Consider the following 25,164-nt stretch of genomic DNA (forward strand, 5'->3'; position numbering starts at 1 on the left):
CTATTCTATGATTATTACGATTTTTAACGGAATATCGACAGAGGCCCATTTCCAGCAACACCATCAGCCGAGTGTTCTAATGGTACATTGTTTCACTAATCGTGTTAAAAGGCTAATTGATGATTCAGAAACCCCTATTATAACAGAAACTGTTAATAAATTGTTGAGTTTCATGGACGACATGAAATTGGCTGGGTGACCCCAAACGTTGAACAGTACCATATATTTAAAGTTCCTGTGTTTGGAATGCGAGAGCGTGCGCGTGTCCGCTGGCAATTAAGGCGGTACCCACAACCATGCAGGAGCGCTTGGTTTGTCAACTCTCTGCCCCCGGAGCGGTGCTTGTCCCGCCGCGCAGGTGCACCCATGGACATCTTATAGCATAGACGGAGCATTGGCTGCTGGGACGCGAGAAATACGGCCGCCATCTTGGAGTGGTCAACCGGGAGCAGCAACAGCAGCAGAAACAGGATGCCGGGCTGTTGTTCAGCGTGTTCCTGCTCAAATCGGCGGACCATCCACAATAGGAATCGGGGGGATTACTTTTCACAAGTAAGATTTAACATTACCGTACTATTGGTATAATTGGTAATGAATAATAAAACACGCCAAACCATGTGGCCTTTATCATAGCTACACGTATGACAATCAGTGGTACTCAGTGAGGTATGATTGATTAAATGCGCCGACAGTTCATTGCTCCAGCCAAACGGATTACACCGAGTGGAGCGGATGACCACTCCAAGATGGCGGCCCTCGCGTCTCGTCAGCGCCAGTAGGCGGTAGCGTTCGATGCTCCGTCTATCGTATAAGATGTCTATGGGGTGCACCGACGCGACCGCCTCAATCGGTCAGAGGCAACGAGCTCTCCCAGTCCTCCCAGTCCGCCCAGTGAAGCACAGGCCTACCATTAGCGTAGAGCACTGATCGATTCAGTTCTAACGCCGCCCCCATCCCTTGTCGTCTTGAGTGGCGTTCGTATTTAAGTCCGCGACGGGGCTAATGAGTTTCGAAGACACGAGACCAAAAGAGTTGTTGTCGCGGTGGTGTTAAAAGTGGCCCCTTCAACGAGTATCTCTTGGATAAAGTCGGCCCCGTGGCAACTCTGTGGGAAGCATGTCTGGGGATAATTGTAGTCTTCTGTGACGTTCCTTCGTTTAGCTGTCGGGCTCGGTGTAACCCTGAACTCGAGATCTCTATGGTGCAAGCTTCCAGGAATAATGTAAATCCGGGTGTCCCAAACTGTGGACACAATTTGGGGTCCCCTGACCTGGTACCACAGGAAACTGCTGACTTATTGGGGTATAGGTGTTAGAGGATACACTTTTGATGATAAAATGGTGAAATAAAGTTGGTTTGAAAGGTCCCGTTTAGGCGTGCATGCAAACATACTGTCCAATGATTCCCAGCCACGAGCAAACTACAACCACAAACAACTGAATGGGGCTGAGTGACTGAGCGAAGTCTGGGGTTGAAAAACGTCGGGAGCGAAGACCTGCGCTCAACGAGCGAGCATCCGGTGAATGTCCCCGAACATAGACCCCATTTCACCGGAGCGTCCCTGCTTGTAAGTGAACTGGTGTGCACATCGCGAGGCGCCTTCTCCTCTGAAACGGCCGAGAACAAACGGTATACTCCCTCCTTACTCCACGGACGAAAGCACTTTGGAGAACACTTCATCTGGATTGGGGGGTGGGAGGGGCGTGTGAGTGGGGTTGACAACGTCAAGATCTACCGTGGAGGGGGTCGGGTATCTGCAGGCATTCTGTTCTCCTGCTCACAGCAAGGTTCTCTCTCTCTCTCTCTCTCTCTCTCTCTCTCTCTCTCTCTCTCTCTCTCTCTCTCTCTCTCTCTCTCTCTCTCTCTCTCTCTCTCTCTCTCTCTCTCTGGAGTCTCAGCACCACAAAGAGGAACACACAGACAAGAGATTTAGACCTCAGATTGATGGGCGGAAGCAGAGTGTTCCATTGTGTGTGCTTGCGTGTGTATTTGATGGTTTGTGTGGATGTGTGTGTGTGTGGCCTATTTCTTTGAAGAGCCTGTGCTTGAGAGTGTGTATGCCTGTATTTTTATATGATTCCATGTGTGTGCGTGTATTCTCTTGCAATTGCTAGCGTGTGCATGCATATGTGTAAATCCCGGTTTCTTGTGCACATGGTGCGAGACGGCCTTTCTCTCCCTGCAACGTGGGCGTGCAAAGAGTGGGCGAGCGAGGATCGAGAGACATGGGAATGAGAGAGGAAGCTGCTGTTTACCACAATGTATTCTGACCTTCTCTCGCTCTTTCTCCCTCTCTTTCTTTCTGTCTCTCGCTCTTCGCATTAATACCCGCTCGGGGGGGATGAGTTAGTAACTGAGCTTTCTCTCAGGTCCTGAGTTCAAGTTCAGGATTCTGTGAGCTGGTGGGTGACGATTAGGGGTTAGGGGTTAGAGACGCCAGCAGAGATAAGGTCAGTGTAAGGGTTAAGGTAAATGTTAGCAAAAAGCTTTCTTAGCAAGATGAATATTTCCTAGATGGCTTTTATCAAAGTTATGGTCGGGGATAGTTAATGTCGGGGTTAATATGTAATATGGCGATAGCTTTTCCGCGACTGGCTCTTTCACACCTGGAACCATTCGTTGGGTGGATTCATCATGATTCACTTTATATATGAAAATGAAAAGAGATTTCAATCATTTGGATGTAGACAATGCGTAATATATGCAGGCATACGTAACAATATACCATATCATTTGACTTTCATGTTGAAGACAGACATTGATGCTATGATCCGACCGACCATAGGTTACACACCACTGCCTCAAGAGACTCTCAGTCTACAGACTTTATTCACCTCACCTTGCCATAGTCGGGTGGGAAAGCTTGTAAGAATATTTGGGGAAACCAGGAAACGTAAAGTAGCTATGTGTAAAAAGCAGCCGTCTTGTGATTTTCTAGGGGCCCATTGAGTTTTAAACAATGAATTGAATAATGACAGGAAAGAGGAAGTAATTAAATCATTCAAACTTGGAAAATTTCTTAGAGTGGAACAGTTCGTCCAAATCTAAAAACGATGTTTCCGTTACAGGGTTTTCTATCGCTTTGAGATTAACTGGAGTGGGTGCCTTTATTTTGAAGGGACAGATTTAGAGACAGATATAAGGTGAATCACCTGTGTGTCACAATAACTATGAAACCTGAATGTTATATCTATCGCTCTTACTTTATGAAAACTGTAGCCCTTTTCAACAGTTGAGTGTAGCAGTGTGTGCCTGTGTGTGTGTGCGCGCCTTCCATGAAGGTTTCCTTTAATAATATATAAAGAAATGACCTGACTATGTGACTCCTGGCGTCTCCCATGTAGTGATTAATGAGCTGGCCCGAGCTATATGGCTCTGAAGGAGACCGGTGACCACGGCAACTATAAAAGGATACTTTCTCCACAAGGTCACCCCGGCTTTGAAAATAACCTGCTTTGAACCCCTTTGCTGTATCCGCCGTTCCAGAACTTTCTAATTCCTCCACCCGGACTCTCCAGGGCCTCAGCGTAGCCCGATGATGATGAGGAGGAGGAGGAGGAAGAGGAGGATTTCACAGTGTGGTGAGTCGAGGCTGCGGTCTGCTAGCCCTGCCTTGGCCCAGCTCCTGAGGGCTCCGTCCTCTCACACATCATTACACCGCCGCTAGCTTATATGTTTATATGTATAATGCTCCTTCTTAACTGGCTTCCTTATGAAGGGCTGATTATGGTCCCACGTCCGCACAACGCAAAGGGGTTACGGACCTCTTACGTCCTTGCGGACCCTCGTTGCGTCCGACGCAAGGGCCTGACGTGCGCCTCCCATTGTAACCTTCTGTCGAGGCGACGCAGCAGCCAGGGCTGTGATTGGTCCGCTCACTAAAACCCGACGCAGAACCTAATCAGCCCTTTACCCCCCTTGTTTGGATCCAATGATTCAGCACAAGCTGCAACACTGGAGGCATTACCCAAGGGAAAATGGCTGCCGACTTAGAGGGGGGGGGGGGGGGGGGGGGGGGGCTATGCTATGCTAGCGTCCGGGGCCAGAGAACACATCCAGAGCCAGGAAGAGGTGCATGCTGGGTAGTCTGGCAGGCAGCAGGGAACAAACACAACACACTGAGGAGTGATTTGGAAGTTCACCGCTCGACACAAAAAAGTCCACTTTAAAGTAAAGAATACTGACTCTGGGCCGATTGGAGCGCACTCCAATGCTCGTTTTGTATACGCGGTATGGATCTCTACACGGTGATATCCATGAACAGAATCCACAGCGAACGAAAGTTTAGAAGGAGAGAAGAGGAGCAGTGAGCGAAGGAGTGTTTTCTTTTTCCATTAGAGGACGCGAGACCCGAAGCCTTTTGTCTCTCCCTCTCGTCTCTTAATTAATTGGTTTTAGACCATTTTGGAGCAAATTACCCTCCCCTCTACCGTCCTAATTTTCCAATTTGCCATGTCATTTACACCTAATTGATGTGCTCTCCGGGGCTGTATGTCTGCGGCTAAAGCAGGTGATGGAGAGCATCGAGGGCCCGGCAGAACACAGGGAGAGGGCCCCCCCGCTAAACCAAACATCAATTGAGGGGAAGGAAGAGGCGGGAGACGTGGGAGCGCGATGAAGAGCCCTTTAATTGTTTCTCAAAGACAAACTTGGGTCTGCTGTTGGCCTCCCGGGGCGCCGTATATGGGCACATCCTGTGTTTGCGTTGGCTCCCGGGGGGTTTTAAATGGACGCCGAGAACAGCGGAGGTGTAGCGACGGGGGGGACGGCTCTGAGGTGATTTGCCTTTTGTACACCGTCATGTATTGTGCGATTGCATGACAGGACAGGCGGCTAGAGTCCCAGCGAAACAACGTCCAAGCCCTGAAACACCCGGATGAGGAGGGAGGGAGGGCAGTGGTTCAGGAGGGAGGGCGGGTCGACTGGTAACCGGAAGGGTTGCCGCCAGTTCGATCCCCGGTGTTTGACTCCGCCGTGGATGTGTGATTGTGTGAATCAGGGTTGTAAGACCTTGATAGGATAAAAGCGTCAGCGAAATCCCCTAAAATGTATGAGACGCCGCCTCTCAAACAGGAAGACATCCGTCACTTCCTCTGAACTCCATCTTGGACGGGATGTAACTGGTAATAATTTCGCGGCTCCGGCAATGACGATAAAGTATTCATTCTTCTTAGAGGCATTTCGATCTGGTTTAAGTTGAAGGTCCATGCCCCTTGAGGCTAAGAGACCTAAACAGATTCTTCCCTGAAGAGCGTGCAGGCAGATGAGGAACGTATCCAACATGTGGGGCTTTGTGGGTCCCCTGCCCCACACTGTGACTCGCATATTGCTGGCAACTGAAAGTACCCTCACAGGAAATAGAGTTATTACATTTCTTATGAGCTTTCATTCCACTGAAGAAAATTTGATTCCATCCCCGTATTCGAACACAATCAATACAGCTGGACAACATACGTTTTTTCGTTTAAAAACATTAAACCATACACCAGATTTCGTGTGTTTCGTGTCCCATCTCATCCACAATAATACAGAATTATGTCATTACGTATATAAAACGTTTTATACATTATATTTGTTGGTTCGTCTAGACATCATTTTCCTGACTGCAGGCCTGTTAGAAGCCACGGTGACACGCTAAGCATTGGCAATAGCAAACGGGGAGAAAACGCATTAAGAAAATGGATAAAGTTGAATTTCGCCAATGTTCTAATCTGGTCTCATCTCCATCATTTCCTGCTTCTTCAGCAGAACGCCGCCGTCTCTGAGGTCTGAACGCCATCAGCAGACGCTGCCAGCCGCCCTTTCTGCCTTTCAACCCAGAAAACCTTATTTAAATTTCAACTCACACTCACACACACACACACGTACGCAGACACACACACACACCCACACGCAGACGCAGACACACACAGACACCCACACACACACCCAGACGCACACACATACACCCACAGTGTCTGCTGGCAACAGATGTTCCACATCTCCCAAGATCAAGATAGGTGGGGGGGGTAATAGAGATTGCCTAATCTACATCATGGTGCCACCCCAGAATGCATTGTGTTCCGGCCTCTACCACTCGATCAGCCTTTTCCTCCCTAAAACGATCTTACCCTCTCCCTCCTACACAGTATTCACGCCTTACTTTAGACATAATAAAGCGCTTGACAACGTGTATTTGTCCCTTTTCTGGCGACATTACACCTCCGGAAAAAAAACACCGAACCCATAATAACACTCTCTCACACACCCACAAGTGTCTCGCGCTTGGATAATGCTGAACCGAGTGAAACGGTGGCAGACGCGCGCGTCTGCTGTGCACACGCGTGTGTTGATGTGAATAAAATCGATTAGCTGAGCGCTTGACGGATGAGGTTTATAGGGCAGAGCGACGCGATAGAGAATTAATTTGGCTGGGCCAACATGGCTACGCCTGGGCCATTTGTCTTGGCAGGGGATTTTGGCAATTCCTCACCCCCCCCCTCCCCCCAGACACACACACCCCTTTAAGAGCCTCTACCCACCCGCAGGTCTGGAACTCAGTTAAGGTAAGGCACTCCTTTTGGGAGGCGGCGAGATGAGCAGAGTTCACCTCAATGATGGTGGTATGGCTGACGGATTTAGGAAAGATACAGTGAGGAGTAATGTGCAAAAAAAAATTGCCATTGATTTGATTTCAGTTGGATTATTTAGAAAAACATCCAGCGTTCAAAGGGATTTAAGTTATTTTGATATGAAGACATACAATAAAAACGGAATCTTTCTGAAAACACAGAACAGGCTATCAAAAATGCTATGTACATAGTATCTATTCCAGTTTCAAAGCACTGCTTTCTTTGGCGTCTTATTAAAAACTTTGCATAACAGAAGAGCCAGTGCCAAGACCAGGGGACTCTTAAAGCACAACCAAAAGATTGATCATCGCGTATCCAAGGATCTCCTCGTCTAACTGGATGACAACGTAACTGAATAACAGGCCGGCGAAACCACTGCATCCCGATCACGTGGGCCCACCAACCATCAGAAGAGAACTTATGCGATAACTTCTGTGATAACTTTGCTCTCCCCCCCCCCCCCCCACAGATCCATCTCGATTCGTCTTCACGGATGATTTATGAAGCGGGGGTCGCTGTTTGACCTTAGAATCATCCACATCCACACAGCGCACCTGTCCCTGCCTCACTGGAAACCAAGCCATCCGTGCAAAATAGCAATTTTCCAACCACCTAGAGCAATACGAAAAGAGCCACACACACACTCGGCGGCAGGCAGCCGGATCCAGGGGTATTTGATGGTTAAGTAGAGCAGGTGTGCCGCGCAGTGTCACGGCAGCGAGGGAGCTACACCTCCGGCACGCTCCGCTGACCGCAACATCTGTCACAGCGGGCGGGTGCCGGGGTGAATACTACCTCCGCCGGTGACAGTCTCTCTGCGCATAAAGAGACGGCAGACCAGGGTTTAAGGGGCGGGTTGCACTCGCGAGGTCCGGGGCCAGGGTCGGCATAACGGCCGTGGTGGCCTACGATGATGACACAGGGCCGTGCGTTTGGGATTGGTGTAGTGCGTTATTATGGCCGTCTGGTCTTGGGCCAGACCTTGCCGGGTCAGAAGCCCCCTGACAAACCCATCACGCTTAACGAGCCTCGACCGGCCGTGCGGCGTGACGGCGCACAAAGTTGCGCAGGTGCGGCTGCCAGCAGGCGCCCCCTCTGCCGCTTAAGTCGCCGCCGCATAAATCACCACAGCGTCTCGTTGGTAAATAAACCACGGAACGGACAGAGCTTAATGGAAATAAACATGCTGTTGATAGGCGATCAGGATTAAGGGTTGTTCGGTATCGATATGCGAGCGGGAAAGGTTCCAGTTGTACGTCCACACCTATGCGTCAGCCAGTGCGTAACCAAAGTGAAAGTGATCACGTGTATTGGCATAGGCTGGAGGCCAGTATTGCAGGTGAAATTAAAGTTTCTAATGCGGTCATGCACTGGTCAGGACTTCATAAGCATGTCAACCTTACATGGCACATTCCTTCTTTCCGATATCTATGGGGCTACTTAAATCAGCCCTAAAGGTGCATGTCGTTTTTCATGCAGATTGTGCGGTACGAACAGACGAGACAGTTTACCCTTTTTAATCTTTTAATACAAGGCAGCCATCTGCTGGTGGTCAAAGGTATCACGGGATACCCATAATGCACTCCATACAGAAAGAAAATAACATTTCTAAAAACACCTGAAAAAAGGTTCATACATACACATCAATGAATCCCGATGACCAGATAATCTTTACAAGGTATAAGTGACCAGATTATCAATATTTTCAGCTCTGCGGACATCAATGCACAAGGAAAGTTGCTCCAAAGTTCTCCACAATAAAAGTACAGCAGATACACTATTTACAAGTCTGCGTCCGTCGAAGGCCCATTCAAGCTCCCTGCTCACAACAGGGTTGCCAGGCGACTCTGCAGAAGGGAGGAAGAGAGGGAGGCCGGGGTTAGTTCTCCGTGGTGCAGCCGGAGTCAGGTCTGTATCAACAGCCTTCACCAGTCTACCTGCAGGCGTCTGATTCCCTCGAGAGCCGCCTCATCCAGCGACGACAGGTCCACGCTGTCCATCTGGCTGGCCAGCAGCTGGATGTTCTGCACACACATACACACACAGTAAGTCCTTTAAATATGTAAATGAGCTTGGCTCTTTGCTGCCCGACTGCGTCGAAGCCAGCCATGTTAGATACAATATTTAAAAAGGCGTAGAACCAATTTGAAGGCGGCAACTTTTGGCCGTGGCAGTTCAACAGGGAGCAGAGTTTACAAACACACATTTGTCAGATTGGTGTCATTAAGTGACTTAAGAGTGAATTAGGATACAGGACGCTAATCAAGCCACCATACCTCCCCGTCATCACTGCTAAAGTACTGCTAAAGTGAATAGTTTAATAAAAACCAAACCGGTACTTCATTAATGTGGTTAGAGTAACAGTAGCGTTTGTGTTGAAGCAGAATGAAAGGAGCCATGTGAAGTAGAGCATGGAATCCCCATCAGAGCCCGACGGGCCGGGTGAGGTTCGAGATTAGGTTTGGGTTCGGGTCGGGTTCGGTCACATCTGAGCGATAAGGCGTTGTCGTTTGGGTTTGTCGTTGTCGACCAGTTTTGTTTTGGTGAGGATGTTGTTGAGTTCTCCGCTAGAGTACTTGGTGCTGTTGCAGTTACAATAAAAAATGCATGAAAACGCAGGAAAAAAAAATAGTTTTTTGGACTACCAACACTCCTTTGTATGTTTTGTGGTGTTCTCCTTAAATGTTGAATAAAAAGGGTTTCATTAAAGGATGACATTGCGATATGGTTTTCTTGTACTGTATGTACAAATGATCCAGTTTTCCCTCATTCCTCTGATATCTTGGTGTGAAAATTGTGTTTTTTTCCCAAATCAAACTTTTAAAAGATACTTTAAACTTGCTTAAAGTGGTAATATGTGCTGCTGTTGCGGTGTTTCACTCATTCCATGACTTTTTAGACTGACGATCTCGCTCTCGCGGGATGGTCAGGTGATGTGGTGAACCTGATTGTCATCCTTTTTCTCTGATGCTCTCCTGTTAGTTGTTTTGTTACCATTTGTTTTGAATAAGCTTATTCCGGAGATGATCAGCCAGATTGGACCGTGAAGCCAAATCACTCATTAAAATAATAATAATAACAACTCACAAAATAAGATTACTAATTGCAGACTTTAAAAAAATTGATTAATAACTGCAGGATATCTATTTAGTTTCTCACACGGGAGAAACTTATCACACGGGATGACACAGCATTAAAATACGGCTACGCCTAATGGCCTACGTCACCGTAATGTGGCCGCTGATTAGGATGTTCCAGAACGCTCTGGGGTTGCATTTGGTATCGGCGATGGCATTAGTGCATCCCCACCCGCAGGGCATGTTCTAAAAATAATCCTCGTCACCATGGAGTCACAATTATGATGATGTTCGACCCAATAACACTTGCATTAATGTAGATTTGATATTTATAGGTCAGAAATTTTTAAATACATAAATATTACTTTTATCATTAAAGATTAACCATAAAACTTTTTTTTCAGGAAGTTTGTATCAAACAAGTAGCTCTTCGTGTTACTCGGTACCCTAGAAGTAGCTGTCAGGTTGAACAGTTTCTGGTCTGGACCAACAACTGTGTCTCATGCTGCCCATTGCCCTTGTCTATTTAGACCTAGCACAATTTGTGTGATTATCCTGTTAAATGGTAGACCATTTAACAGTTAGAACAAGACAAAATGATTTAGGTGTCCGTCTCAGGACCTTGTACTCAAGATACACAAGGTCTTGACAAATAGATGTTATAAGGTTCAAATCATCTGGAATATCAACATAACGGGCAGGTTTCGGTTCTTCATTTGCAATCTATTATCCAGGAAATCAGATTGTGCAACTCAAGTCGCACAACAGATTTTGTTTCAGTCTCATTCAAATCATCCGACAGTGGCAACGGGAACGTTATACCGGGAGAATCATTGTTGTCGAGTGCCCTGCCAGAGTACTTGGTGCTGTTGCAGTTAAAATAAAAAAAATGCAGGAAAATGCAGGAAAAAAAAATGATGTTTTTGGACTACCAACTCTCCTCCTTTGCCTGTTTTGTGGTGTTCTCCTTAAAAGTTGAATAAAAAGGGTTTAATTGAAGGATGACATTGTGATATTGTTGTCTTGTACTGAATGTACAAATGATCCCTCTCATTCCTCTGATATCACAGTGTAAAAATTGGCTTTTTCCCCATTTCAACTTTTAAAATTTACTTTAAACATGCTTCAAATGGTAATATGTGCTGCTGGTGCGGTGTTTCACTCATTCCATGACTTTTTAATTATTGTCAACAGCAGGATATCTACTTAGTTTCTAGAACGGGAGAAACTTATCACACAGGATGCACAGCATTAAAAGACGCCTAATGGCCTACGTCACCGTAATGTGGGCGCTGATTAGGATGTTCCAGAACAATCTAGATGACCAAGGTTTAGTATAAAAGAACCAACAGTCCTGTCAGTTGACAATATAAATGATCAAGAACAAACAAATTTTTAATGGTAAGTACACCCTGATTTCGATATTCTATGTTTCGTTAAACAAGCCTAATTCCATAGGTTATTCATTCACTTGAGATTAGAGCTATGCGATTTTAATTATATTCACTAAACTTACATTTAATTTAGAATATTGGAGGGATTTGTTTTGCTATAGCCCCTTTTATGCACACCGTCTTCCGATGTGGCCGAGTTCTCTGGTTATGGATCGTCTTTGTAAATAATGCCGCAAGCTCAGGAATCAATGTGACATGAGGCAGTGCCACTCTAAAATATTCCAAATGTATTTAGATACATTAAGCATATAATAATAATACATTTAATTTAGAGGCGCCTCTCAAGGCACCCATGGTCACCTTACAGAGCATAAAAACATCATAAATTGTTTAAAAACAAGACATTGTGGAAAAACAAAAACAAAACAAACAAACAAACAAGACAGTGATCAGTTAGACGTTGTGTGCGAGTTTGAACAGGTGAGTTTGTTAACTATATATATAGTTTGTATATATACAGTTTGTTCAAGGGAAGATCATGCCCCTGGCATGAGGAGTCTAAACAGTTATCGTCCACAGCTTTAGAACAGGCACTGAGAGTTTCAGTGCCAACAAATAAGGGTGAAGTAAAATGGACATGTACTCAGAAGCGAGGAAATATACTAGCATACACTGTCTTGGAAGAGATGACACATAAGTGAGGTACAGAAGTTGAGAATGTCCGGACAAGGACATTGATAAGTTAGATTTTTTAAGAAAATTATTTGTAAACAATTTTTCAGTACCGTTTCTTCTCTACTTCGATTGACTTAACTCAAAATGGGATTTAATAAAACATGTCAAAAATCCTCAAGAATTATATAAGAAGTCAGTAAATAAAGTCAATCATATCTGTTTCCATGGTAGGCATATACAAACAATGAACATAATAGCGAATATATTAAAGATAGATAAAATATGCAAGATTGGCCCTATAGATTTTAACATACTTCTTTGCAGATTACATTATTATTGAAATGTCTTCACTATTGGAACAATCAACATTATTTGAATTTCTTAATAAGTGTTGCTATTATGGAAACATAATCTTATCTTATCTTTGCTTATCTTTTAGATGTAGACGCCAATAATGCGGTATCTACCCAGGGAAATGTTAAATCCGCCTCGACAAAGCCACGTGTGACAAAGTTGAGGTTGATTCCCGAAACAAAAAAGAATGCAGGGAAGGGGCCGGAGAGCGCGGACCAACCGAAAACCATCACCATAGACAACAGCAAGAGGAAGGGGCCGGAGAACGCCAAGAACGCATCAGAGCCAGACAAATATGGACTTCTGAATATTAACAACATTAAGCTTAACGCGGATCATTTGAGGAAATTGATTTCTGTCAATGGTCTTGGCTTTATGTTAATAACTGAAACCTGGCTTGACGGCACCAATGATGATGTTTTGACCGATTCTTGTCCTGGAGGTTTCAAAGAAATTCATGTTAATAGATTAGGAAAAAAAGGGGGTGGAGTCGCCTTAATTTATTCAGAGAGATATTCAGTCTCCCAACAATCATTTGAGTTTATTTCAGTGTTTGAATACTTAGCATTTACGATCAATGAGCCAAACAAAGCAGACATCCTAGTTGTTATTGTCTATCGGCCGCCCCTAAGTAAGACAAATAAGTCTACAAAAACACTCTTCCATAGTCAATTTAGAGTAATGATGTCCGATATACATCGCGATTATCGTAATATCATTATAGCTGGGGATTTTAATTTTTCTAAACTAACAAAACCTTTCATGTTACATTTCCACAAATTTGTTCAGCATGTGAAAAAACCCACCCACAAGAAAGGAAATATACTGGATCTAATATTTGCTAAGGGTATTGAGGTTATAATTAAATCCAATAAATTAATTGAATTTTCGGACCATCGTTTTATCAGTTTTATCTCCGTTTTATCTCCACCGGCCCTCACCACCGGCTTAGAAGATCGATTTCAAAGACTTGGGATAAAGGAAAAGTAAACAGTCACTTTTCTTCTGACAAATACAAGTCCCTTAGAATAAAAGAGTCTGCTAAATGCCCTGAAAGTAAATGTGAACCAAATGTTCATCATACATTTTTAACCTGTAAAGTAGGACCTGGCAAGCAGCTCAGAAGAAATAATTGTTCCGAACATACACGCATGTTTTGCCTGTTTGTAGTAACCAAATGTTATTTTTCCCCAAACAAAAATAAAACTTTTTAAATTGAATACGTTTTGTACACATCTTTTACCATAACTCCAAAACATTTCTAGTTCATACTTTACCAAAGCACCGTTCTGTGAAGCACATTCTCTTCAACAAATTAACCAGGGTAAACGTAAAAAAATACAAGCATTAAAAAACCATTCAAACATTACAAGCATTTTATGTTTTAAAGTTGGAACGTATTTTAAATCACGTACGTTTTAAATATTCTATACTTTGTCTAGCATGTTTTAGACTCACTTCATGAAGATGGTGATGGATGATGCCCATGTAGTTAGAAACAGTCCTATTTAGGAACATGCTTTAACAACCCAGCTTCACACCAGAATGTAGTACAACTTAGTAGTTTTACAATAACGGCTCTAGAAATTTGAGATGGGATGAGATTTTGGCTTGTAACAGCTATTCACACGTGATGGTATAATATGGGACCATTAAGAGAATACACTCTTCCGTCTACTCACTCAATGTGGTAGATAAATTAGATAATTCAGGTAGATTCCACATTCCATCTTTAGAAGATAAACAACTATTGATATATGGTTCTCTATTCCTTATTCCTATAAATATGCAGCTTGATTAGAGCATGGAAACGGGTAAGGTTCGGACAAATATTTAGAACGGAAGCTCGGGTTCGGGTCGGGCTCGGTCACATCTGCACGATAAGGCGTTGAAAGTTGGCGTTGCTTTTGTGTAAACGTTAATTTTACATCGCTGGGGACGCTCGTGTTCATTTGAATTTCATAGGCTACCTGTCCTACAGAACCTCAGAACCTTTTCTATGTAATTTTATGGATTTCTTAGTTATTTTTCTGGCCGAAATGTGAATTTCAATTGGTTATGATCCTGCGCAACAAATGCACGTAAAAAATGTAATGTGAAGCCCACCTCTCCGTTGCCGATGGGAACGTTGATGACGATGTCCTGGTTGCTGGACTGTACGGGAGAGCCGTTGACTGAGATGCTGTAGATCCTCTCCTTGTGGCGGGGGACCCTCACCCCGGGGGTCTTGGGAAGCCTGCAACCACAAGCACTCATCAGACCTCCTGCTGTGCTGCTGCTGCTGCTGCTTGGTAGGGGACCGAGGACTGAGCCAATACCTTTCTAGGGCTGAACGATTTGGGGATATAACCTAATCGCGATAATTGAGACAAATATTTCAATGGCGATGTGATTTTTTTAATTTATTAAGTTCCTTATGTTCTGTATTATTCACAAAAAAGCAATAAATCATTCTTTAGTATGACCAAAAGAAAATTGAGGCTAGGCCAATGTGTTCAGATGAATTCATAATATTTATTTAACAATTGGATTGTATAAGAAAAATAAACATAGTAATAGTAATCAGTAATGTTAACAAATCACAAAAAAATATGTATTGAAAAGAAAAAACATAGTTGTTTTATTACTGCTGCCTTTGCGATTTATTACACAGAATTGTATTAATCGTTAGCGCTAAACCTTCCCCCTGGGAGTCAAACAACTCAACCACTATAATATCCTGCCCTGATTCCACATCAGTATACACAACTAAGCGACATCTGAACAGTGTGGTCTCGTCATTTATAGCTGCAGCAGTTAGTATGCTACAACATGTGAAGTTTATAAAAGCTGCGTCTCACCTGGGGTCGAAGCGGGGTGTGATGAGCGGAGTGGCGCCCATCATCATAGAAGAGTCCAGCATGCTTCTGGCAGGAGTGACCAAATTCTTCCTGGTAGACCTGAGGCACACGTCCACGTTATTGGCCTGGGTTCTCCTTGAATTCTACTTGCCCAAAGTAAATTTTCACTGGCCCCAAATATAAATAGTTTTTTTTATTAGTGGTTATCAAATGACGACAAAGATTCAGGTAAATTGTTATATTTGATAACAGGTGGAAACACATCTGCTCACATCAGTGGCAGAGTCTGCCAGACACTGAAGTTCTTCATCAACTGACTGCAGCGTGCCCGCTATCTGCCGGGAATCTCACGATCTCGATTTTGATTGGCCGAGGCCGCATTCAAATAAAATCAAAAATCAAATAGTACACCAAGCATTATCCGAAGAGTGCAAGGGGAGGGGGCAACATAATAACTTTATCGATGATCGAAAAAAAGAAAAGTTCCAATTTTTTTGCTTGAGTCCTCCGCTTGCCTGTTCGGGCAAGCGGAGGACTCAAGCAAAAAAACTAAAAAAAAATTGAACTTTTCTTTTTTTCGATCACGGTAGCCTTTCAGCTGTATGAGAGGGACGCAGACACTCTGGATCTGTACACCTGCACCCAGAGGTCTCCTGGCGCCCCGTCCATCGCTGACATGCTAGAGTGGCTGCAGAATACAGAGCTTTACTACAAACAGTATCCTTGTGTTGACGTCCGGGTTGATAGTTACTTGCCCGACGTGGCGTTTTACTTGCCCCGGGATGTCGGCGGGGTTTTTGTTTACTGATTTTCTGATTTTTCCTAAACGGTTTTGATTTACTAAACGGTTACACGTGTACACGTGCACATCCCTAGTTGCCAGTAACTACCAAATATGGCCTTACTTCCTGCCGGTCTGCCCGAGGACCGACTGGACCCTGGTCTTCTTGGAGGTGACGGGGGGCCTCTTGGACTTGCCCTGGAGGAGAGGAGGACCAGAGATCAGACGCCAACCACCTGCATCTGGTTTTTTATCATTTATAAAAACAAACATGCTGCTGGTACTAAGACAAGGTCAAACAATGTAGTCAGAAAAGGGTGACGGTACTTTGTAGCATCACTACATATAAGCATGCAAAATGTATCCGACCCATTTACACCCTTCCTTCCTGTGCAAGGTCACCCATTTCCTGTGCGGAGTGACCCAATGTGTACTACAGATCCCTGGATTAAGTGGTTTGAACCAGACTGTGGTTTCTGTTGAATGGAGGCGTCTCCTTGCTATCCAAAAGGATTGGATGTGCCCTCGCTCGAAAAATAATCGATTCTTCGATGCATCACGATTACCTCTAGAACGATTCCGTCTATTCCGTTAATAAAAAAAGAAACAAAGTTGTTGTTTTCGCCTGCAGCCACATTCTGTTCACCAGAGAGGGATAATTTTAGTAATTTTCTAATTATTAAATTTATCTTCAGTGTGTTTTGACCAATCTGATTTGTCTTGACACGATTGCGATTAATAGCATGCAAGCAAACTCACAGCCAGCCACAAGAACTCCTTCTGAACCCTATTTTTTTTTTTACATACTTCCATATTGTTTTGTAATGCAAGCAGCATTGATTATTACATTGTTCATAGAAAGTCATATTTGTGACAAAAGCTTTTTCTCTGATAAAATATTCGATAAGTTAATTCATCCGTTGATGTCTAATGATCATCACAAAAGTAGGAAGTGATTAGCAAACTGAGTAGCAAACTCATATTTTTTAAAAATCAATCATGGAAATGTACATTAAAAAAATTGTTGCATCGAGATTAATCGATAATCGTTTTAGAATCGAATCGTTGACCTCATAATCGGAATCGAATCGTGAGGTGCCAAGAGATTCCCACCCCTACTAGGAACGTGAGCAGAGGACAGGTTGAGGGAAGCTCTCTCCTTACCTTCTTGGTCTTAGGTGCCGTGTTCTCGTCTTCTGGACTAGACTTGGCGTTGCTCTCCTTCTTTGATGCTATTGGACAGATGGGGGAGATGATGTCAGCAGCATTTGTACATACATGAGCTCCACAGACATCTGAACTCGCTTGTTGTTGTTGTTTTTTTTACACGCGATTACAATTCAGTAAATTAGAAGATGCTTGTATCCAAAGAGTACAGATGTATGTCATTGAGTAGCAGGCAGCCACTTACACTTCTGGAGCGTTTTAGGAGCGGCCATGTGGTTCTCCACCAGAATGTTCTCCAGCTCAGGAACCTCTCCTCTCTGAACCCATACAGAGACACAACAATCACAGAGTTACGGGTGGCGAGAACATCAGAAGCTTCCTGAGCTGTGGTACATGCTGAAGATGTGCTGATGTTGACACAGAGGGTCATCGTACCTTTGAGTCGTCCACCGTTGGGGATTGAGGTTTCTCTGGATCTGAAGGGAGAGGAGTAGAAACACCGTACTATTATAACAGCTCATTCCCAGAGAGCACCGCACCGGGTGGGCTGATCTACCCATCATTCATCTGGGTGACACGCCCGATGTCACTAGAGGGTACATTTTGATAAAGCTTTTAAAGGCGTACATCAGACCCGTTAGTAAAATGGGGAGGGTTTGGGTTAGCCAGTGTACCCGCTATTTCAGATGTCATTGGAACACTAAGTTTTTTTTCGAGTTTCGGTAAAGAGGGTTATCCCCATGGTTACGATCTAATGCACCTTTTTGATACTTATTTAGTACCGTCGTTGTGTAAATTAATAGTGTTATAATAAGCGATGTTGTATATAAAATCTGCCCCACACCGTGACGTCAGACTACCTCGGGAAAAGTAGTTTGACGTCGATAACACCATCTACCGAACCCCCTCTTTGCCAAGCTCCTAACCCCTTTACCGTGACCCCAAAGGTCAGCAGGTACCAAGAGTGTCCTTACTGAAGTAGAGCAGCCAGTTCATCTGCCTGACGGCCTTGGGAAGCTTGATGATGGCCATGTTGTATCTGTTGTCAATCTCCGTCAGCAGTTGCATCTGCTGCTCCTTCAGATGCAGAACCCGGGACTTCACTGGAGACGTAACACAAATGCTTGGTTATGTACGGACACACACTTGTTATCAAGTATAAGAGACATGATGGTACTTTATTAATCCCGGCCGTGAGATGTGGGTGCCACAGTCGAAAGTCGAGAACCATAGTTAAAATTAAAAAAGTACAACATAAACAATTGACACAGAAAATGCATCGAATGCATACATAGGAGTAGTGGGAAAAAAAAAAGGAAAACTATTAGAGTCGCCTGTTTGGAGCAGGACGTTATAGTATGATAGTTCAAGTGTGACTATGCACTACTGAACCGGTTCAGTAGTAACATGCACTAACTTGTTCAGTACTGCATGTTCCCCAGAGGATTCGTCCATACCTGGGTAGGGTACACCTCCTACTTAACGCAGGCCAAAGTCAACCTAGCTTCCATTTCTGGACCGTTTCCCCTACGTTTGCCTTCTATGATAGAGTACTGTGCACCCCCATTTTCAACCAGAATACCCACGTTCTATGCGATACTTTAATAGGACAGCGCTACCGAAAATAGCCACGCAAAAACCAACAAGCCGACGTTACCTTCTGCGTCGAAGTCTTCGAGGAAGGCGTCGAGTTTGGCCTGCCTAGGGTTTTGCTTGGCTTGTTTCGTGGTCCTCTTCTGAGGAGCCATGTCTGCCGAGATATTAGAACCCTAAGAGGTTAAATGTTATTCTTCACCGAGCTATGTTTGCCGATAGCGTGAAGACTATCCGACTGGCTGCGGCGAACCTCTCAACTGACGCTCCACAAAGCAATTTGAAATCTCCGCGCACAGCCAGGGAGCGACGTAGAAGCGATCAGCCAATCACAAGACCTTTGCGAAACGTAATATCCGCTTCCTGTAATGGACCAATCGCGAAGGTTGTTGACATCCGGACCCCGGAAACTGGACTAGCCAGGAGAAAGCAACGTGAGCTCGTTGTGATCAATTCCTATTATACATCCAGGTAGTAGCTACGTGTTTTGCAAACTGATTATTCAGTACATAGTATCGAAAAGTATTTTTTTTTATTAAAAAGGCATAACCGTATCCCCGTAGTCTAAATAGTGTGTCTTAAAATATCACATCGGTGAATGTCCAGTGAGATGTCGATACCTTCGTCTTTGGCTCTCCAACAAGTTTTGAGGAAAAGCTTTCAGCACTTGGAAACCAATCAGAAAACATGGCACTCTGTGTTGGCCGAGTGCACCCCTTTGGTAGGGTCTGTAGGAAATCTGGCTCAGCAGCTGCGAGCTCTCTCCAACGTGAACATCTCCAACACACCACTTCAAGCCTTCCCTGACCTACAGCAACGTCTGCATTTCAAGCTTGTCCTGGCATTGGATATAGTGCTGGAGAAACTCAATGAAAAACTGTAAGAGTTGTAACATAATAAACGAAAAACGTTTTTAATTGATTTCATAGTTTAAAGTAATGTTGCCCTAATATCGAAATGTCCACCTCAACTGTCTATTGTGTATATTCTTTCTTATTCCTTCTAGCCAACTGTCAATTTCCTGTCCCAAAAGGCAAATCGGAATTTACTTCCCTGTCTTGTAATTTTCACCGTTTTCTACTACCTCAATATGCTAAACTAAGTGTACATGGTCTCTCTGTGTATTAGGGTTTTGCTGCAGTCCGTGAGGGACTCGCACAGTAACCAGCTCACGGCAGTCTTTCAGCTGTATGAGAGGGACGCAGACACTCTGGATCTGTACACCTGCACCCAGAGGTCTCCTGTCGCCCCGTCCATCGCTGACATGCTAGAGTGGCTGCAGAATGCAGAGCTTTACTACAAACAACAGTATCCTTGTGTTGACGGCCATTTTATTGAGGAATACTGCATGTGTCTCTGTGTCTTGTTTGTTTCGTTATGATAACATGTCAATTTGACTCATTGGTCAATAGCGATTCATTCATATTCATCGGCTATTATGATTCTGAGAACTATTAAATGTCATTTTTATTTTCGTTTTTTGTTGTCCCTAAATATACTATTAAACACTCTTACTGTAGACTTAGAACCACCAAACATACAATGAAATATTAAACAACTTTCAGAAGGAAAAAGAACAAGGCCTAGTGGCAAGAGCTATGGGGGGGGGGGGCATTTGGCTCAGGAGGTAGAGCGAGTTGACTGTTAACTTAAAGGTTGCTAGTTTGATCCCTGGCTCCTAGAAGTGTGTCTTAACCCTAAGTACTCCAGACGAGCTGGATGTTGCCTTGCATGGTTGACACCGCTGTCTGTGTATGAATGGGTGAATGTTAGGCAATATTGTAAAGCACTTTGAGAGGCCACTGTTAAGAAAAGTGCTGAACGCATTCCATTCTCGTTTAGCATCTAATAGGAACAGATGGGGGTTATTCAAATGAAAACAAGTCATATTTCCTAATCCGTGTTCAGATTTCTGAAAAGAAAGACTTTGTTACACAGCCTGATGCCCGACGATCTCTCACTACTGGAATCAACTCCCGAGAGATGGGACTCTCTAGATACATCTAGTGGTGAGGAATATATTACAGGTAAAAAATAAAAACTACTTGATGCACAGTTAACAGTATCACATAGTGTTGGTAATGATGTGAGTCTTTTATTGGAACCAGAAGAGTTATTAGGTGAAAATACAGCACATTAAGGATTCATTTATTGTTTGTCCTTTTTCAGATACCCTTTTCCGGGTCTCTTTCTTTGTGGAGTCAAACAAAGGAGAGTAAGAAGAATGTGTCACCTAGGATGAAAATCTATTGTTTACCCATGTTTACATTGGTCCGAATCTGATGTGAAATTGTATTCTTATCAAAGCTGGAATTTTGTATAAGGATGGACAAAAATGTAAAAGGTCATGGGGTTTTCCGGACAATGTGAAAGGAAAAGAATTACAATTTCTAAAACACTGTTCTCGTAATTCCATGGCTGGAATAAAGTTTTTCTCAGCAAAACTGTTTCATTGCATTGTTGCTTTATTGCGTTCTGTTGGAAACAGATACTTAACATCATTGTGTATTTATGTGAGGGAAATTCTAGAACACACACACGCCACACACACCAGGATTGAAGTGGAACAAATCAAGTATTGATGCATGCTCTGGGAATCCCCGTTAGTGTAATTCCCGTTCGGGTAATTGAAGTGTAATTTAATCTTAACCAAAGTTTTTAATTAGCTGAATGTGAAGGGATAAAACAGAAGACCCTTAAAACCGAGCCCAGAGACGCTGATCAGGGGAACGAGCGTTTTCTTCTCATCAAATGTTCAGAGCACAACGGTGAATATCACAGTGAAGAAAAGGGCAACAATTCGAATAAATATATAAAAGTTATGAAGCACAACATACAGAAAACCACTAACCCCTTCTTTTTTTTATTAAATTAAGAACCCTTATGTCCAGTCCCGTTGTCCCCCTCTCCCTCCCTCCTCCACTACCTCCTCCCTCCCCCCCTCCCCCCCTCCCCCCCCTCCCCCCCCCTCCCCCCCGCCCACTAGTCCCCAAAGCGTCTAGACGTACTCCTTCATCGGCAGGCTGTAGTTGTTGACGATGGGCTTCGGGGGCTCCGGCGCCATGGCGGGCGTGTTGGCGAAGCTCCGCCCCATGTAGCCGCCGCGGCGGTAGCCCACGCTCTCCTCCGCGTGCGGACACGTGAAGCTCAGCACGGCGCCGCTGACCATCAGCAGCACGGCGGAGGCCCAGCCCAGGTAGATGGCCTGGCCCAGCTCCCGCTTGTGCATGGTGGGCACGGCCGGGTTGTAGAAGTCCTGGATCACCGTGTTGGCGATCCAGGACACGGGCACCAGCACGCACAGGCCCGTGACGATGAACAGCACGCCGCCGGAGAGGGCGATGCCGGCCTTGGCGCGGCGGTCGTCGCCGGCGCAGGTGGTGCACTTCATGCCGCAGCAGGACACGGTGCAGGAGAGCCAGCCCATGAAGATGGCCACGCACATGAGGGCCCGCGCCGCCTGGATGTCGGGCGGCAGCGCCAGCATGGAGTCGTAGGTCTTGCACTGCATGTGGCCCGTGGTCTGGTACACGCAGTTCATCCAGATGCCCTCCCACTTCACCTCGGAGGTGAGGATGTTGCTGGCGATGAAGGCCGACACCTTCCACTGGGGCAGCGTCGTCACGGCGATGGCCATGATCCAGCCGGTCACGGCACAGGTGAAGCTGATCAGCTGCATGCCCGTGTTCACCATGATGGAGCAGGGCCCTCCTTCTCTCTCTGGGGCCGGTGGAGGCACTTTGACCTTTGACACGCGCTCTACGGTCGCGGCTCCGCCTCTTCTGCTGTTAAGGGTCGGGGGTTCGGGGGTTCTCTCCTGATTACCTTTGAGCACAGTAGTCTGCCGTTCCCGGTGGTCTAAAGCTGTAGTTCTTCCAGACTACAACCCGCTCTAGCGTTGTTTTCAGCGCTGACCTTTCCCTGTAGTATTTACATCAGGGGGGGGGGGTCAGCAATGTGAGGTCAGTGTTCCTATTCTGTACTTTCCCTTTGTATCGCCGCTCTTCTCTCCACAGGTCTTAATCCTCTTGTCTTCTTTTAGCACCACCCCCTCTCCCTCTGGAGGCTGGGGTCTCTCGCCCACTTTCCCCGTTCCCCTCAAAACAGTTGAGACGGATTGTACAATAACGCAGAAGTGAATTATTGATTGTAGTTAATTATTGATCAGGCGATAGCGGTTCCGCCGCAGTCCAGCACCAGTCCCCGCTGGATCGGTCCGGTCGAGGCGTCTTCGTGGTTTACCCTAGGCCCGCTGGGGTTTGCAGCTGAAATTATTCTTTTGCCGTTTGCGTCACTGAACCGGGGAGCTCCAGAACCTTCCGCCAGCCCATCACAGCCTGTGGTCACCTGCCACGCTCTGGTCCAGCTGCGGTGTAGTCTTACCAAAGGGGACAGCTCACCGCGCTGGTAACACCTGATACCGAACTCAGGCACCGCACCAGGGGACAGGCACGCTCAGAGTTCAACAGTAGTGATGCTGGACCGTCCGAACCAAAGATAAAATGTGTTAAATGCACGTGTTAAATAATAAATCACGCACGCAGGCGCCTCAAAACACAAGTTTCCCGAAGAGCCACTAAAATCATCCTCAAACACAAAGCCTGTTGCTGGATTCCTCGCCACCGTCAGTCGAAAGAGCACTCAAGCCGTAAATCAACATCGTCTGTCGCTTTTCTTTCAGTTCACTATAATCCCGGCGAGCGGTTCTTTGCTCTCGCCGTGTGTGAATGAGGAAACCACACAATCGGTCTTCCAGGGGACGATGAGCGGCATCCGCGCAGCTGCTGCTGCTGCTGCTTCACCGGCCTCTTCAAGTGTCTCCTCGCGACGACAACAACAATCAGGAATGGCGCCCCCAGCCTTGGGGGAAGGCCACTTGAGTGAGGCTCTAGCCAAGCAGTCGGCGCACACAAATCACCCCCCTTCTCTCTCTCTTTCTCTCTCTCTGTCTCTCTTCACACGACACTACACTCGGTCCAAGCAGGTCAGTCCTTCGTCCGATCCCTGAGATCCAAAGTCTGGGGACTGGAGTGGCTCTGATGGACTCGGTGGAGTAGGTGGAACCAACGTTGTATGTTGTATCTCCTTCAGAACCCCTCACGTACGTGTTTGTGTGTGTGTGTGTGTGTGTGTGTGTGTGTGTGTGTGTGGTCAATCTGTGCATTATGGCTAGGGAGAGAGGGAGGGAGGGAGAGAGACAAAGGAGGGAGGGATGGAGGTAGAGAGGAGTGTTTCAGATCTATTACCACAAAGACCGCCTACGAGAGGGCCCCAACAATGAGGCTGACACGCAGTCACCCCATTCCATACCGCCTCACGCTCTAAATGGAAAGCAAAAATCAGCTTTCAGCCACCCAGTTCGTTGTTTTGTGCGCTAAGGTTGAAAGGGAGAAGTTACATGGAAAGTGTGTGTTTGCTTGTTTTTTTTCCTTTGATTTGGTTGCAACTAACACTGGTCACACCATGGTGAAAACTAGGAGAGAAATGCACATTTCAAGAGCCTTTGTATGCCACAGAAATGTATTGTCTTAGAAACAGTGCAATGAGGCTGGGAGGTTTGACGGATGTTTGACGGATAAAGTTTGGATATAATTACTTGTTTCAGTTTGAGTTACACTTGAGAAATAAAAATGATTACACATTATAAATGTATTTAAAATAATTAATTTTAAACTTTCTAGGTTTTGGTTCTAAATGTATAGCAATTTGTTATAAACTGAATTATATTGTAAATATACTTTACAAGCTGGATTATTTTGATGGTAATTTTTGATAATATTTAGATATTTCTCAGTCTAGACTCTGCAGTGTGTGTCAGCATCCTGTTCACTTTGGCGTGGTGATGAATTAAATATTACCGCCACTAGATACATGGTTCAGCTTTCGCTTCTTAGATCGCCTCCCCTCTCCTTGGCAACGGTAGTCATGACAACAGACCGGGACACAGGAAATGGGAGAGGAGAAGGGGTGACAGATAAAGGGGACATCGAGAAGTGTCGCTTACCAAAGATGGCGGCCGTGTAAACAAATAAGCATGATTTATTCCCTGTTAATTTGGTAGCGCGAGGAAAATCTTGATTAAATATTCTATCAATTGGCCTTGTAATTTTTACATCAAGCTTTAAATAAGAATGAGGTGTATGGATATTGGGTTTTATCACGCATTTTCCATGTGACAGGTGAACTGCTAAACTTCTCATGAAAGAGGACTTCACTAACCTTCGTAATATGTTTACCCGTCTATCTAAATCTTCACATTGCAAATATTTTAATTTCATTAAAATTAAATAACAAATATTGTAATTGTGTTAGGACAATGCGATTTAGCGTTTAAACCCATACATTTGTGTAATTTGGGTCGTATTACGTGACTTGTCTTACCTCAGGACTACCACTAGAGGCCACCGTTGCTTCACTGAAGCATGTTCATGTTGTACTAGTTCTCTTGTCTAGGTGCGGTTCGGTTTGTATAAGTCTGAGTGAAGTAATGCACTGAGTAAATGGCTAAGAATACATTTACCATTTAGGTGTGTGTGTTTATTGGTTAGTAGGCCAACATGTGTTTACTTCTGTAACTGCTTTTGCAAAGTAAATCTTTATTTGCCATGTCTAAGCTCTTGATTTTAATTGAGAAAACGCAAAGGACAAAGAAGAAAAACGTCATCAAGTCGG

The 25,164-nt window shown here is 44.9% G+C and overlaps 4 protein-coding genes across 4 annotated transcripts; 2 read left to right on the forward strand and 2 right to left on the reverse strand.

The window, feature by feature from the left end:
* Positions 1-8,117: 8,117 nt before the first annotated feature.
* LOC132451532 (borealin-like) lies at positions 8,118-18,790 on the reverse strand. Its single transcript, XM_060044070.1, has 10 exons — positions 18,557-18,790; positions 17,874-18,002; positions 17,335-17,375; positions 17,144-17,216; positions 16,807-16,964; positions 15,857-16,026; positions 14,952-15,050; positions 14,218-14,347; positions 8,549-8,635; positions 8,118-8,458 (listed from the first exon to the last, which is right to left on the reverse strand). Exons 1-10 carry the CDS (start codon positions 18,645-18,647, stop codon positions 8,435-8,437), a joined length of 1,002 nt encoding a protein of 333 aa, XP_059900053.1. The 5' UTR covers positions 18,648-18,790; the 3' UTR covers positions 8,118-8,434.
* LOC132450927 (uncharacterized) lies at positions 10,920-13,331 on the forward strand. Its single transcript, XM_060043121.1, has 2 exons — positions 10,920-11,089; positions 12,197-13,331. Exons 1-2 carry the CDS (start codon positions 11,062-11,064, stop codon positions 13,099-13,101), a joined length of 933 nt encoding a protein of 310 aa, XP_059899104.1. The 5' UTR covers positions 10,920-11,061; the 3' UTR covers positions 13,102-13,331.
* A 95-nt stretch (positions 18,791-18,885) lies between the features above and the next one.
* Positions 18,886-20,939, forward strand: airim (AFG2 interacting ribosome maturation factor). Its single transcript, XM_060043122.1, has 4 exons — positions 18,886-19,371; positions 19,621-19,800; positions 20,401-20,519; positions 20,662-20,939. The coding sequence occupies exons 1-4, from the start codon at positions 19,091-19,093 to the stop codon at positions 20,709-20,711; spliced, it is 630 nt and encodes a 209-aa protein (XP_059899105.1). The 5' UTR covers positions 18,886-19,090; the 3' UTR covers positions 20,712-20,939.
* Positions 20,940-21,475: 536 nt separating this feature from the next.
* On the reverse strand, positions 21,476-23,622 carry cldn35 (claudin 35). The gene has a single exon (XM_060043514.1). The coding sequence runs from the start codon at positions 22,184-22,186 to the stop codon at positions 21,491-21,493; it is 696 nt and encodes a 231-aa protein (XP_059899497.1). The 5' UTR covers positions 22,187-23,622; the 3' UTR covers positions 21,476-21,490.
* Between the last annotated feature and the right edge of the window lie 1,542 nt (positions 23,623-25,164).

Source organism: Gadus macrocephalus, chromosome 22 (genome assembly GCF_031168955.1).
Source record: "Gadus macrocephalus chromosome 22, ASM3116895v1".
Classification (NCBI taxonomy): Eukaryota; Metazoa; Chordata; class Actinopteri; order Gadiformes; family Gadidae; genus Gadus; species Gadus macrocephalus.